Genomic DNA, 15,691 nt, shown 5'->3' with positions numbered 1-15,691 from the left:
CTCACACTGTGGGAAAATAAATACAGACTCAAACTATTTGAAATACAAATGCCTTCACTCTCTTCATTTTCTGTCCATCACTACAACCATCTATTCACCCACGCTAAGCATTCCGTGGGACACAGTTTACATTCCATGATCCTCCTGTTCATCTCGTCCCTCAGGAAAACCAATCTTCTGCTGCAACAGTGGCCCAGATTTCAAGATACCCAGTGAGCAAGAAGATGCATCCCTCTGTCCAACCCTCAGCACGAGGCATGCACTCACAAACCTATATTTAAGACAGAATGCGTGCGTTAGAACACATCTGAACTGCAGTTTGGAAAGCGAAGGCTCTGCTAAGCACTTCCCAGTTAAAAGCCTGCCACTGTGCTTACACTCAACTTTTTCTTATTCTGAAAAATAGCTTGCTCTCTTACCATCATGATTGGAATTTCCCAGGGTCCACGGCTCATCTGAATCAAAGTGAGTGTCCCCTCCTATTCCTGGTCCAGGAAAGTAAGCGTGAGCTAGGAATCCACCTTCTCCATCAAACGGAGAGCTGTCTCCATGGAAACCAGAGGCAAAAAATATCATAATATCTGCCTCCTTCCTGTCATTTTTAATTTCGTGGTAGGGGACCTCTTCAAAGGTAAGCGGTGTCACTCTTTGCCAAACATCAAATGCCTGACGAATGGCTCTCCTTGTATCAAGCTCTCCAACCTTGGGGGTATAGTTGTGCACACTGTGAACGAGAGAGAAGGAGCATTTAGAAGTGCAGATTCCATTCAAGACTTACTGTAACTCCAGTACTCATCTACAGAATTTTTAGTGATTGCAGACTCTACTTTGGCCATGACAAGTTTTGCTGTTAGACAGAATTACCAACAGACTAACAGCCTTGATCTGGACCACACTTACTAGTAAAAATAATCCCAGTACTGAGGTTCATTTTATAACAATCTGTGTGTGCTGACACCCTTCCAAATCCTCACCAGTAGAGTTGAGGAATTAAGTTTAAAAACAAGTAAATTATTCCATATTTCTCCTGAAAACACCATGCTAAAACAGAATATATCATACAAAAACATCTAACTAGTAAAATTCTTTTTGAGAAACAAACCTTTCAGAAATCTTTTCAGATTAAAGGGCCACTACTGTGAGCCTCAGTCCATGACAGCTAATGCTGGAGTTAATAAAAAAAACTTAGGTCCCTCTTAGAGCCATGTCTCCCATTTGTTGCTGTGGAAACTACAATAAGTACAAAGAACACAATAACATTACCTGAACGAACAAATCCTCAACTACAACTGTTTTTCACCACAGTCACCATCATCAGCTCTGCACCTTTGCCAGTGATGAACAAGAGCCTGTATGAGCTGCCCAAAAATCCGTGTGTCTATCGTGGCACTGTCACCACTGCTAAAATGTACCACCACCAACTCACTGTGCTCACATTCACTGTTTGGCCTCCCTAAATGTTCACCAAGTGTTGATGAATGTCAGTGGGTGTTGTTTTTTCCACATAGAAGAGTTCAATTCCACACCTTTGCTCTGTACGTGCTCCCGTGTCAGATGCCATTTTGTCAGGCTGCCCCCCTGCTACTGTCTGTCATACAGCAGCAAAATGAGGTTCAGCCTCTATTGCCATGCCATCTTCCACCTCTGGCATTGTGGAACAAAAGCATAACTTTCAGAGTAAACCTCATAGCTTAACTGCAGGTAAATCTTTCATACTTGTGAACTTCAGCTTAAAGAGCACTGCTCTTGGAGTTTTGGTTTTGTTTGGTGGTGGACATGTAGCAGACTCATGGCCCAAAGAACATGAAACATCCATCTATGGTAAAGCAACCACTGTTTAAAGAAACTAGTTCAATTTAATAGAATGATTGAGTGATGAAACATCCTGCAATACATTTAGTGGTAAAATAAGACATCCAAGACTGCAACGTCACATATTTTGCCTCTCACATCTTCACATATTTCAGTTAAAGCTGTAAGTTCTGTTGAAAGATTTTATCTAGGCCCCAGAAATAATCACTTCTACCACTCTCAGCACTCCCTCATTGTTGAGTGGAAAAATTCTCCTCCTCTCTCAGCAGAATTACTGAAACTCCACAGACCCTACTTCTCCTTCCCTTTACACAGTCATCTTTCTTGCTACACATATACTCAGGCAAAATCCTCACGGTGTCATTCAGATTTCTACCTCTTCAATACCAATCTCTTTCTTTCCATCTAAACTTTGCTCATCCATATCTTCTCCTTAGTGTTTCATTCCTAAGTATTCCTCCCCCAGAAATTAGAAGGCCATGTTTCTGGAACTCTATCTGCAAGGGCTTTACATTTTCTTCTCACAGTGACAAACCATCGTGGACATCGTTCAGCATCATTCAAAAGCAAAGGACCAAAACAACCAACACAAAGGTTTCTCTGGGAAATAACCATCACCACATAACACCCATTTTACACTTGTTAATTACTTCAGCATCTTGGCTTAGCAGGTCTAAGTCTGGACAGAAGCAGGAGTTTCACTATGTGAGCAAAATTAAGAACTCTGCAAAAACAAACACACAGTAGAACGTTGCACATCAGTAGAGGGAGAAAGCATTACTCCCTTAGACAGTAACATTCCTTCTGTTTAAGGGGACCATTTGTTGAGAGAACATATTTAAGGGTTAGAGTCCTGCTGATCCCAATCTTAGCTGCAGTTGCAAGGGTTACTTTTCATCAGCATTTAGGCTTCTAAGGCAATGCGCACCCTCAACAGACACAGAACATTTTTTTCCCCCTAAAAATAAAGAGTGAGTGAGCAGACATACCTGTAGGTTATGTGCTTCTGCCTCCATTTTTGCCCTGTCAGTGCATAGCGCTTTTTCCTCCGGCTGTGGCCTAAGTGGGGATGATCAGGAACTCCACATCGAGGCTTCTTCATCCACCTAGAGGAGCCAAGGAGCAAAAAAGGAAGCTACTGAAGAGTTCGGAAAAGAGATTCAGAAGAACTCAATGGTGACCAGAAGACCTCCTGGGAACGACAAACTCATGCTGAGAAAGGCTCAGCATTCCCTCCTTGTGCAGAGCTATAAACTCCATCTCTGCTGACATTCCACACACATCAGCACATCAAAAAGGCTTCATTTTTCCTTTTGGAAAGAGATACCAGGGACAGGTAGCCCTCATTCTTGAAAACAACTGAACAATGGGACCACAAGGGACCCTGTGCCCAGGTGCCTGTGTGCTGGGATCAAGTTCTTTTACCACCTACTGCACCCGCTCTACCTCTGCTGAAGCGCTCCTGCCCTGGTCAAAGCAAAAGAAAACCAAAACACCACCAACAAAAGCGGCCCCAAGGCTGAACTCACAGCACAAAACCAAACAGGAGCCAATGCGCCCCTCCCGCCTGCTGACTGTGGGGTCTGCAACCACCAGAACTGGACCTCAAAGCCTGGGGTCTCAGCCACCCAACTTCTGCAGCTCCTCCCAGTGACCCCTGTCTGTTTGGGTGGCACTCACAATGTAGGAAACTCCTGCTAATACATTGCAGTTTTCAGCATATCTTTACACAAAGTGCAGTGTGAATTCGGATTTTCTTTCATGAGCTTCTCACGAACCGATCTTCTCAACGCTACTCTCCTCAGGCCCTGATTACACTGTCTGGAAATTATCTTCTATTTTATCTCTTCCAGTATCACTCAGAAGACAGAGGCCAGCTGCAATACACTGCTCTGGGCTTTAAGGACTTCTGGAGTCAAAGCTCCTACGGCATCAGCGCTTGCAGAGCTGTCAGCAGAGTTTCCTCACGCACAGCTGCCTCGTTCCTCTTTGGATCCCACTGTGCTTAGGCCGGACTGAACTTCTGTGTACCACAGCTTAGTCCAGAGTTCAGCCACACGTTGCTCAAAATACATCTAATACAAAATGCCTGATTACCTGGTGCCCTGATTCTAGCTGGGTTAGTTATTTTTCTTAACACACCAGTCTTTTAATTGCTGCAGAATTGTGTGGACAGAGTGAAGGGCATTTCATCTTCTTGCGCTGACCCATCAGTGAGGAGGTGAGGCATACAGAACCTGGACAGCTGACCAAAACAGACCAAAGGGATATTCCATGCCAGATGGCTTTACATTCAGTGATAAAAGCCAGGGGGAGAGAAGGAGGGTTTGTCTTCCCAAGAAACTCTGCTTTCCCGGCAAAGGAAAGCAGTGTGCAGCTTTTGCTTTACCTAGCACAACACCTCAACTCACCAGTTCTTGCACTTTACCCTTCTAATTCTCTCCCTCATCCCACATGGGCACAGCAATCCAGCAGCTGGGTGGTGCTGAGCTGCAGGCCAGGTTACACCACACTACCTGGCTGCAGATATATTTTTAAATAGGACACCAAGAGCATTTAGATGTCATCAGATGTTCCACTTCACACTGTTTAAGTACAGCCTACTGCATTTCCTCCAGCTGCCTGGCATACAGAACCAGGGGTAGTTTCCTACAGAAGGGACAGCCAGCTCTCGACCAGACACAGCTGCTTTCCCCAGTTCAGGCTCCAAGTCCTCCACTAGCCTCTCCTGCATAGAGGAAGCTGTCACTCTCAGTCTGCTATCATTGAGCAGATGGCAGTGGTACCTTTAAACTCCCTGAGGTAAATAATAAAACAAGACAGCTGTCCCTTACAGCTCAATGTGAGGGACCTACACAACAGGCTTGAGATGATGCAGAACACATACAAGACACGTCCAACACAACTATTTCCTGGTTCTCCTCAGGTCTTTGTGATTATGAGCAATATAATAGTGAGCACTTCTGTTAGGTGCTAGCGCGCCTTCTCTCCCCGCACACTCCCAGGATTATATGCTTGCTTAGCTGTTAAATCAAATTACTATTCAACCCACTTACTGCAGGCAGACAAAGTTTGCTGAGGTGCTGTTGAATGCAGAGTAGGAGGAGGCTGTTCTAAGTATTCTCCCACGCTCTTTTCACAGGAAATCATACATCCTCAACCTGTTCTCTCAAGACATCCCCCCTTGTCCCTCTGGTGCTGAGCACCACCTTCCCTATAAAAACCAGTAGGCCACAGCATCTTCCTTCCCATTTCCCACTCCCACTGGCAAGGCTTGTATGACAGCTTCCACACACTTGGACACCACTCTTGGAGGAAAGCCCAAGCTCAGGGTTTGCGTGTGGAGGAGATAAAGAACATGAGGCGTCTATAATAAGTGTAAATAGAAGATACAGAATTTTCTGCCTGACAAAGAAGCCATAGAAACTAATAATTTTGCACGCTGTCTAGTTGCACACCAAACCTTTAAAGGCACAGAGCTTATGACACCAACAGAAGTGATAGAAAACATCACACATCCAATCTCCACACCTATATCACAGATTGAAATAACAACTTGGCAAGCACCTCACTAACATGGAGCCCTTAGAGCCAGTCTGCATTGCTGGTTCTTCTCCCTTTCCTCAGCTTCCAGAACAGTATGACTTTCCATAGCTGGGTCATTTCTGCACAACTTGATCCTTGAAATAACAGAGCCCAATGAGGCCCAGCAAGACTTTCCCCTCCCATTCAAAATGCAGGCTCACAGCAGTTAGGACTTCTCTTTTCTTTAGCCTGACTCCTAAGAAGGTACTCCTGCTCATCCCTGTCATATAACAAATGGGCCTACTTGTTACACACAGCAAGAGCACAATCCAGCACAGTACACACACATTTGGTTGCAGATTTCAAGTCTTTGTTTCAGAAGATTTTTTCACCAGTCTCCATGCAGTGATAAAACCTGCCTTGAGTACAACAGGGGCACCACCTTCTTCTCCTCCAGAAAAACCCTTTTGCTTACTAAAGCAGGGGCTTCCACACACAGTTTGCTCCCTCCGCCACCATCCACAAGGCAGCAGCTGCTCATGGCCCCTTCTTCACCACCCTATGTCAACTCACAAGTGTTCCACCTTCAAGCTTCTATACATCAGCTACACATACAAAGCCTTGCTCTCCTCTAGCTCTGCTTCAATGTAGACTATCGCAACTCACTTCAACTCAGAACTGGAGCTCTCCAAGGCAGCATCTACACAGATCCACTGCTGCAATTCATTAAGAAATACTCTACCATTGGTCATTTCTGGAGCAAGCTTTTCACCTAGGTCTAGACAGAGACGCAATAAATGAAACCCTTGAGGTTCACTGCCTTCAGAAGCCTCACTGCCTTCAGAAGCCTCACACTTCACCTTTGCACTAGCAACAGGGATCCCCATATAAAGAATTATATATAACAAGAGCTTCTCACACTCCCAAACAGCACTGCAGACAATAAGACCAAGCTGGAGTTGTCCACATGTTCATTAGGGACACCTCCTTGTGAACACTGAGACTTCTCTGATGGGGCTCAGTCAGGCAAATCTATCTCTTCTGAAGACTTCTGGCACCTGGGACAACTACCGAGGTAACAAGACAAGGCTGTGAAAATGAAAGGTAAAATGAGCCCACATTAATCTTACTCAAGAGTTGTTTGGTCCAAAACTCCTGTTACTGGGATCCCATAAAACTGTTGCATAGTGGCCACTGCAGACTGCACAGCTTTTCCCGACTGCGCGGCAGACATTTGGCTGTCAGATGGAAGCAAGTAGCCATAAGTTTTTAACCAACCCTGAAAAAGAAAGAAACAGATCATAAGTTTCTGCCACGGTAAGTTTCAGCTTAACAAATCGAAGCATTTTTCAAAAGAAAGCGTGACAAACTAGCAAAATAAATTCAACAGCCTCTCTTTTTCAGTGAGCTCTGGGAGCAGCAGTGGATCTCTGGGAAGACTCAGCAACCACCTGTCCTAACTGGATGATGCAGGCCTGGCAATTAGAAACAGCCAGCGTTTTCACTGTCTAACTGGGGAAGACTCAGGTTTGTGGTGCAACACAAATGCCCCAGGAGATCCATTCCTAGCGCAGGCTGCGCTCATCCCAGAGACTTCCTGCACGCCTTACCACCAGCCCGTCACCACCAGGCTGCTCAGCTCCCACAGCAACATGCTCCAAATAGCTCTGCTGCTCCCAGACCACAGCTCGGAGCCAACAGCCCAGCAGCCCTAGGCAATTCCCATGACTACAAGTTCTGCTTTATGCCTGCTTTGAGCACAGCAGCATCTCCTCCAACAACATCTCCCCAAACAACTCAAAGTTAAGCAGGACACTCAGTATTGTTCTCTCAATACTGTACCTCCCCACAGTTTTCAGAGTGGAACAATAGAAAGAAGCGTTGTTTATCTCTACCCCCTGAAACACAGCCTTAGATAAAACCACACCAAACTTGCAGGCCAGGGGCAGCATTTTCAAAACCAGCCAAGTAAACTAAGACTTTCTTTTGTATTGCTTTACTATCATGAGAAAAAGTCACTTTAATTCAATGTTAAATAAAAAAAACACAAATGAAAACAAAAACAAACAAGAAACCAATTCTGAATGCAGGCTTGCTTTCACAAACTTTCAAGGTAACATTCAACAAACGCACAGCGTGAGAGTTTGTCTGGCCAATACCCAACAGAAATCAATGCAACCCAGCTGACAAACGCCCCAACATCCAGAAACACAGCAAAGAAACCTAAAGCATTAATAACCAAACAGAAGGATGCCCAACTGCCCTGGCACAGTCCATATCCCAAGAGAGATTTATAAAGCCTTTATAATGCCCGGCTGTCTGAGGCAACGCTTGCTTTGGCCACAATTACTATAAGCCCTACACAGAGCCCAGCAGCTCCTCTGGCCAGCAGGACGACATGCCAGCCACCAACTAACGAGCTGAGAGCAGGGAGGGCAGGAGGCAACATCCGCCTTCACCTGATGCAGTGCAGGAGAGGAGCGAGGGGGGACGGCGAGTCCCATCACGAAGATGCAAAGGAGATAGAAAGGCTTTGCTTCCTCAGCTGGAAAAACAGCACAATTCAGCAGCAGGGCTGGCGGTGCCAAAGCTCACGAAGTAACTGGATTCACAGCGTGGCCACCAAAGGCATCGCTAACAGCTCGAATCGCAGAGCTGCTCGGATACCAGGCATTTTCCGCGCTGCCCCGCACCTCAAGTTGGCCTCCGACACGCACAGGACGCCCGGAGACACCGACCGCCGTCCCACCAAAGCCCGCTGTCCCCGAGCACCGCCAGCCCCGCTCCGCCGCAGCCCGGCCCAGCCGGCGGGTCCAGGGCACGGCCCGGCCCGGCCCGCAGCACCGCACCGCACCGCACGCTGCCCTGGCAGTTCGCAGCGGTGCACGGCAGCCGGTTCGGCCCCGAAAGACGAAGGCGCTCAGAGCAAGAGCTCGGGCACGGCCACGGGAGCCGCCGGGCAGCGAGGCCGCGCCTCCGAGCCCCGCGGGGCAGCGGCCCTCAGGGCGGGCGGGCGGCGCGCGGAGCGGCGGGACCCGGAGCGACGGCCCGAAGCGGAACGGCGCGGAGGTTTCGGGGCCGCCTCCCGGCCCGGCCCCGGCCGCCCACCCGCCCCGCTCCCGGCCGCGGAACTCCGCGGCCTCCCGGCACGGCCGCCCCGCTCCCCTCAGCGACGCGACCGGCACCCACCCGGCCGGTGCTGGTATCGGCGGCGGCGCGGAGCAGCGCGCAGAGCAGCGGCAGCAGGGAGCCCGCCGCGGCCAGGCCCCGGCGCCGCCTCGGCGCCATGGCAGCGCGGCGGGGCTCCGGGCAGCGCTCCGGCCCGGCGGCGCGGGCTGCGGCTGCGCGGGGACGGCGGAACTGGGAGGCGGCGAGCAGCGGCGACGCCTCTTCCTCCGCTGGGCCGGGCCGCGCGGGGCGGCGGCGGGTGCTTGTCGGGGTGCTTCTCCGGGCTGGGCCCCGTGCGGGCGGTTCCCGGTGCAGAGAGCGCCGGCGGGCTGGCGGCGGCCCCTGAGTCCCGGGCGGCACCGCGGCTGCAGCAGCGCTCCGTCTCTCCGTCTCGCCTCTCCTCGCGGAACGCCCTCACTCCCCGGTCTCGGAGGCGGGCGGAGCTCCGCACGGCCACGCGCGGTGCCGCGGATGCCTCGCGTGTCTTCTGTGCGGCTGCAGCGCGTGAAGCAGAGGACAGCGGTGCAGCTCTGTTGGTCGGGAGTCCAGAAGCTCCCGTGCTCTGCACAGCAGCACCCCGACCCAAACCCTCCGGCTGAGCTCGGTGTCCCAGCGCCCCCTGAGCCCCAGCAGCTCCGGCCGTGCCGCTGCCTGGCAGCCTGTGCCGCAGCCTGGCCTCTCCCTGACCCCAGCCGCCCCTCCCCTGGCGCAGCTCAGTGCAGACGCGGCTTCGTGCCGTTCCCTCAGCTCCTGTCGCTGTCACAGAGCAGAGCTCAGCTGCCATGAGGGCTCCCGTCAGCCAGTTCTGTAGTATCGATATTAGATGAGTTATGAGGACGAAATTCTTCACCATCGGGGTGCTGAGGCACTCAAACAGGCTGCCCGGGGAAGCTGTGAGTGCCCCGTCCCCGGGACTCTTCCAGGTTGGATGGGACTTTGAGTAAGTTGTTCTAGTGGGAGATCATCCCAGATGGGAATAATTACACCATACACTTCACTTCTAGAGAGAAGCAGGAAGATATTTATTGAAATGATTTAGTTTTAAGGTAGTGAATGGGTCGTGGCAACCCCCACTACAAGCTGGCGGATAAGAGGACGCAGCACAGCCCTGCCAAAATGGATGATGGAGTACCGGTGCATGGCAAGCTGGAAATGGGACAGCAGTGTTTTCCCTCACAGTCAAGAAAGCCAAGCAGGTCCTGGGCTGCATCCAATGTAGCATGAGCAGCGGGGTGAAGGACGGGACCCTGGCCCTCTGCTCTGATGTCTCACTTAGAGCACTGCATCCAGATGCCTTCCTCAGTGCAAAAGAGACATGGATCCATTGTAGTGTATCCAAAGGAGGACCAGAAAAATGGGAAGGAACCCCTCCATGACTGGCTGAGAGAGAAATGGGGCTTTGCAGACTGGAGGAGATGGCTCCAGGGAGACCTTGAGAGGATCAAGTTGTGCAGAAGCCCCAGGCGCAGGAGGTACAACAGTGTACACCTCCTTATGGTGTGCATGAGGCAGAGGGCAGGAGGGCTGGTTCAATCCAGCTTAAGTACAGTGGGATCCCAAGAGGAGCGAGGCATCTGTGCAAGGGGAAATTTGGCTGACAGCTCTGTGAGTGCTGATGCCAAAGGAGCTTTGGATCGAGAAGTCCTTAAAGCCCAGAGCAGAGCATTGAGGCTGGCCTCTGTCTTCCAGGAGATAACGGGGGAGATTTAATTTTCTGGCAGTGTACTCAGGGTCCAGGGAGAGTGACACTGTGGTGATCAGAGTTCTCATGAAGCTCCACAAAAGAAAAACCTAATTCACATTGCACTGTGTGCACACTGCAGGAAGGAGGGCAAGGAAAGTGGGAAGCTCAGTAAGTGGTGCTCATGGACTGATTTAGCAGTGGGTTGTTATGAGTCTAGGGGCGCTATGGCTAGGCTGAGGTTGGACTTCATCATCTTGAAGGTTTTTCCCAACCTGAGCAATGCTTTGATTTTAAGCACAGCAGCTGCAGACAGGCAGGGAATGCAGAAGAGGTGAGGGCTGTGCTGGTAGGCCAGGCGCTGAGGTGTGGAAAGGGGAACCCAGCTCAGAGCTGAGCAAGCAAAGGATGCGGGTGTGTGGGTGACCTGGAAAGAGTTCAAGCAAACAGTGTGCCAAGGGTATCCCTTCTCTTCTGCTCTCACTGAGCAGCTGAAGCAGAGTGCTGGTCCTCACTCTGTGTAAGGCAGCAGCAGGCAGGGAGGGCTTTTGGAGATGAGTGCAAACCTAAAATCACTGTCCTCTTCCAGAAGGAGCTACGTCAGGAGATGCTCCAGCAGAAGAAGTTTGCCTGCAGACTGATGATGGACAAGGACACATCTTGCCTGGGCTCAACCACTTATGTGAACTTGGTTGTGGAAGAGGAATCCAGCTCTCTGCAGCCTCACAAACCAGCTGCCCCTCCTCCAGGCAATACTCTCCAGTCTGGCCAAAACAGAAGGCTGAAAGTGGTTTCAGTTCAACAAGACCTTCAGGGAGATTCAAAGAGCACAGGACATGCAATGAAGTTGCCTGACAAGTTGCCCAAACCTGAGTCAGGCAGGGAAGGCTCCAAGCTCCCTGGAAGCATCCATGCTGATGCTGCCTCAGCAAGAAAGCCACGCTTCCCTGGAGATCAAGAGTTCAGAGCTGTGTCTGAAGACCAGAGTCTTCAAGAGGCAGTTAAGGCTCAGGTGACAGAAGCGTTGGAGGGAGTGAAGGTGCTGGATCCATCTGCCACTGCCCTAAGTAGAGCCTCCTTCAAAATTAGACAAAGATTGCTAGGAAATTCAGATAGAACAGAGCCTTCAGAGATCTCCTCTTTCAACCATGAGCAGGAAATTGCACTGTTGGCAAGGAAAGTAGTAGCGTGTGTGCTGCACAACGTTGGGAAGCCCTTGAAATCTAACAGAAAGGAAGCTCTGACAAAGCATCCCCGCAGGCTTTCCTTGACAAAGCCATCCGAGAAGCTTCTGGAAGTGCCTGCAATATGTTGCAATCCTTTGTAGCTTCTCACTCTGAGCCAGAGTTTGGTGCTCAATATTCTGATACCATTGAACTTCCCAACAACCATCTCCCTCAGTGGCAGCCGCAGCCATCCCAGGTGCCTCTGTCATGGCAGAGCAGGACAGAAGGACGAGGCTCATTGGAAGAGCAGAGCTTGGCAACCAGGCTGAGAGAAAAGCTGCCCTTGATCCAACCAACGCCAAGCACTGCTGTGGTCTCTCATCTGAGTTGCAGCATTGTAAAGCATTGAAAATGCCATCTCCAAAGTGAAGGAGGAGGAGGAAGAATTCCTTCCTGATTATGCCAAATCCATTGTCACTGAAGTAGTTTCAAGAGCAAAGAAAAGTGTAGAGAATGAGCTGTAGCAAAAGCCTTAAGCACAGCCCTGTCTGTCAACACCACGGCATCTGGGACGGTGGGCTCCGTATCAGAGCAGAGCTCCAAGGCTCCTGGCATGCTAGAAGACCTTCAGAAGTCCCTGGATTGCACCTCTGTGCCCACAGAACCTTTGGCAGGCACATGGGAAACCCCAACAGAGCGGAGACCGTGGAATATTACTACAGGTACCCCACAGGCCTGCAAGTCTGCCAGACAGCCTGTTCCTCTAGAGGTTCCTCTAGAGGTGTTGAGTCCCTTCTTGAGGAGCTTGCATGGAATCATGCTTCTCTGCAGAATTCCCCGGGGAGACAATCAGTTCCACATGGAAACAAATCAAATTCAGAACAGGAAACAGAACGTGGCCTCTTTAATTACAGCCAAGATTCTTGCTGTGTCTTACCTCTGTCTGCCACAGCATTGCCCTTTTCCCAGAAGACTCCCTTAATACCTTGCAAGAACAGAGAAAGAGATCACTAGTCAAAAGAAACATAAGCAGCACCACTGCATGAAGTAGCCCAGTTCCAACAGTGTCCTTTGCAGGAGTCAGCTGGGGGGTGGTCTGCACCTAAAAGGTAGCCTGGACTTTTCAGTTGGGCTGCCAAGGGCCCGTCACAGCTGGCTCAGCAAAGACAGAGAAACTGATCACAAGAGCCTGTAGCTCTGCTGGTCTCGCCTGTGTGGTTGCCTTTCTAAGCAGTTAGATGGGACAAGGAAGGAGAAGCCTTCTTGCTTCAGAGCAGTGGCAGTACCTCACTCCTGGACCAAGAGGCAAGGAAATTGACTCTGGGACATCCCTATATCACAGAATCAGAGAATTGAAGGGGTTGGAAGGGACCTCTAGAGATCATCGAGTCCTACCCCCCAAAAAGCCTTACTTTAATCTAGCCTGAAAAATCCACCTGCTAAATCATTATCTATTTGTTTCTTCAGGAAAGCAAGAAATCTATCTAAAAACACAGTGTGGAAAAGCTACCTGGCATCACTGAGAATAGTATTTCTCCCAGAACTGGGCAACTTCTGACATAATCAACAATGCTGTTGCATAAGGACAGGTAAAAACAGCAGTTACATTACACACTGATACTTAGTGCTTTAGAAACATAGATGGGTGTATTCAGTCAGTACTTGGAAATAATCTTTCTTTCCATATTGATACTCCTTTATCTGATGAAAATCCTACAAGGGTCATAAGCAAAAGAAAGAAAACATAGGACCAAGCAAAAATCTCCATGCAAATTTAAAAAATAATGGGATACTTGTAATTTGTAAGTTGAGCATTTAGCATGTCCTGTTGTTTTCTACAGGTTCAGTTCCAGAATGACTGTCATCGCCTGATCTTAGCAATGAGCAGTGAGTTATTTACAACTTCACTCACGTATGTAAGCACAGGAGGCAAGCATTCCTTATAAAAAGCAGGATGATTAGGATCTTTGATGATTAGGAACTCCGCTGGTTTCCAAAATTCCAGGCATAAGGATGAGCATAGCAGGGAAAGCCAGAGAGGTGAGCACTGTGTTCTCAAAGAGCGCTGAACGCAGCAGCCTGCGTCATGTAGGACTGCACTGGGGCCAGACAATGCTCTGCAGAAGCTGAGGGGTATTTTCTCATGAGCTGCAGAAGGCTTGCAGGGAATCACATCTCTGCAGATTACAGCTTAAGGTAAAAAATGAGAAGAGAACCACAAGAGGGTAACAGAGGTGGGCTGAAGGAAGGACTGAAGACCTTGAGTGCCAAAGCATATGCACAGCATTGCTATCATGCCAAGGAGGCCTTAAAGGCACCTGTCTACAGCAGGTGCTGTGGTATCTCAAGGAAACGTGCATGATCCATCTCTAAGCTGAGCAGTACAGGCAATACACTGGAAGGAAAGAAAGCCATCCAGAGGGACCTGGACAGGCTGGAGAAGTGAGCCCACGAGAACATAATGAGGTTCAATAAGGCCAAGTGCAGGACGCTGCACATGGGTTGGGGCAATCGAAGGTGTTTACACAAACTGGAGGAACATCTCCTGGAGAGCAGCCCTGCAGAGGAGGCTTTGTGGATCCCAGAAGGCCGTCTTTGTTCCGGGCTGCATTAAAATAGGGGCGGCCAGCTGGGAGAGGGAGGTGATTGTCCCCCTCTACTCGGCTCTTGTGAGGCCCAGGCCAGCAGGGGGAACGGCTGTTTACGAGGGTGGGTGGTGACAGGACAAGGAGGAATGGTTTTAAACTGAGACAGGAGGTTTAGGCTGGATATTAGGAGGAAGTTTTTTCTCCCGGAGGGTGGTGAGGCACTGGCACAGGTTGCCCAAGGAGGCTGTGGATGCCCCATCCCTGCAGGCATTCAAGGCCAGGCTGCGTGTGGCTCTGGGCAGCCTGGGCTGCTGGTTGGTGACTCTGCACATAACAGAGGGTTGGAACTGGATGAGCACTGTGGGCCTTTTCAACCCAGGCCATTCTGTGATCTCCTCCAGCTGAGTGTGCAAGAGGCTAGACTGTGTGCCTGAGAAACCTGGAAGCATCTTTGTGTGTTTGCTGCTCACTCCACCCCCAGTCCCAATTCTGGAACACGTCTCTTCCAGCTCAACCAGTTCTCAACTTGATCTGGAAGATCCGTGCTGTTCTGTGCTGTGCAGAGCACAACAGCCTGCATAACCCACTGCAACCACAAAGCCAAACTGCAGAAACCTGAAGAGCCAGCAATGGCAAAGAAGGTTTGAAGATTGAAACAACCAACACTGGCCTCCTCAGGATGGGTTTCCAGAGCACTTGCTGCAGCCACCTGTCACTGGTGAGGGACACAGTCATGCTGCTTTCCCTGGGAACATGCTTAGCCCAACACCCTGTTGGCAGTTCCCACTCCTGCTGTTGTCTGGCTGCCTTGCACTGCCTGAGTGTTGAGGAGGCAGCTGGGATGGGCCAGGTGCTAGAGCAAGGAGTCCACCCATTCAGCTCTGTGAGGGAAGCATCAATCCCACGTGTTGGGGAAGGGAGGGTGGAGAGAGGAGCAGCTCTCCTGCCAATGGGGGCCTGCAGAATTACAGAATTCGCATTCTGAACAAACAGTAATTTTGCCCCCAAAACAAAAAGGGCTGAACAGGGGGCTATTCCTCTAGGTTATACACTTCTACTGCCAGTTTTGTCTAGTTAGCACATACCATTTTCTCCTCTGGCTACTGCCTAGGCAGAAAGGATCTGGAACCCCGCATTGAGGCTTCCTCATCCATCTGGAGAAACAAAAAAGCAAGAAAGAAAGCTGATGAGTTTGGAAAAGATTCAGAAGACCTCCTAGGGATGACCAACACAGACACCAAGAAAGGCTCAGCCTTCCCTCTATGTACAGAGTTGTAAACTCATTAATAATGTTGACTTACCTTTTTAAGACCTACTGTCATTCAAATGCAGCAAAGTCAGAACAATAAGAAAAAGCACATCTTTCTTGTGCAACATTTACCAGCAAGCATAACAAAAGGTAACAAAGCCCCCAGGATACAACACTTGCCCCCAGCTTCTTCAGGGTTCCAATCCCACAGTCTTGGCCAACTGGGATGTGAAGGTAAGGAATGCTGGGAGACCTGCGCCTCAAGCTGCAGAGAAAGGATTCAACTTTATACACAGTGACCAGAAACTCCTCACAGAACAGAGATTTGATCCTCTTAAAATTGGTTACATTCACACACAATTAAAATACCAGCTGTACCTTCCTATCTCAGAAGAGCCATTCCTTCTTCCAAAACCAAACCGCTTTCAACAGCCTCCTTGAGGCACTTGATGTTAATATGGCCAGTAATTTCAAAACGAGGTTCTCTGCACATCTTTCCCAA

The 15,691-nt window shown here is 49.8% G+C and overlaps 1 protein-coding gene across 4 annotated transcripts in view; it reads right to left on the bottom strand.

The window, feature by feature from the left end:
* The window catches only part of MMP24 (matrix metallopeptidase 24), a 41,035-nt gene extending 32,370 nt beyond the window's left edge, over positions 1-8,665 (bottom strand). Inside the window, exons 1-4 of one of the 4 annotated variants that reach the window (XM_052684001.1) lie at positions 8,527-8,665; positions 6,468-6,616; positions 2,802-2,918; positions 420-724 (exon numbers count right to left, since the gene is read on the bottom strand). In XM_052684001.1, the coding sequence (XP_052539961.1) occupies positions 420-724; positions 2,802-2,918; positions 6,468-6,616; positions 8,527-8,625 (670 nt within the window). In that variant the 5' untranslated portion in view covers positions 8,626-8,665. Of the gene's footprint in view, positions 1-419; positions 725-2,801; positions 2,919-6,467; positions 6,617-7,796; positions 8,031-8,526 lie in introns of those variants that run through there. The other 3 variants (XM_052683996.1, XM_052683998.1, XM_052683999.1) reach the window with 3 other exon arrangements.
* Positions 8,666-15,691: the final 7,026 nt, after the last annotated feature.

This window comes from Tympanuchus pallidicinctus, unplaced genomic scaffold (genome assembly GCF_026119805.1).
Source record: "Tympanuchus pallidicinctus isolate F22 unplaced genomic scaffold, pur_lepc_1.0 scaffold20, whole genome shotgun sequence".
In the NCBI taxonomy this organism is placed as follows: Eukaryota; Metazoa; Chordata; class Aves; order Galliformes; family Phasianidae; genus Tympanuchus; species Tympanuchus pallidicinctus.
The sequence above is the reverse complement of the archived record's forward strand: the minus strand, read 5'-3'. Positions and strand labels throughout refer to the sequence as shown.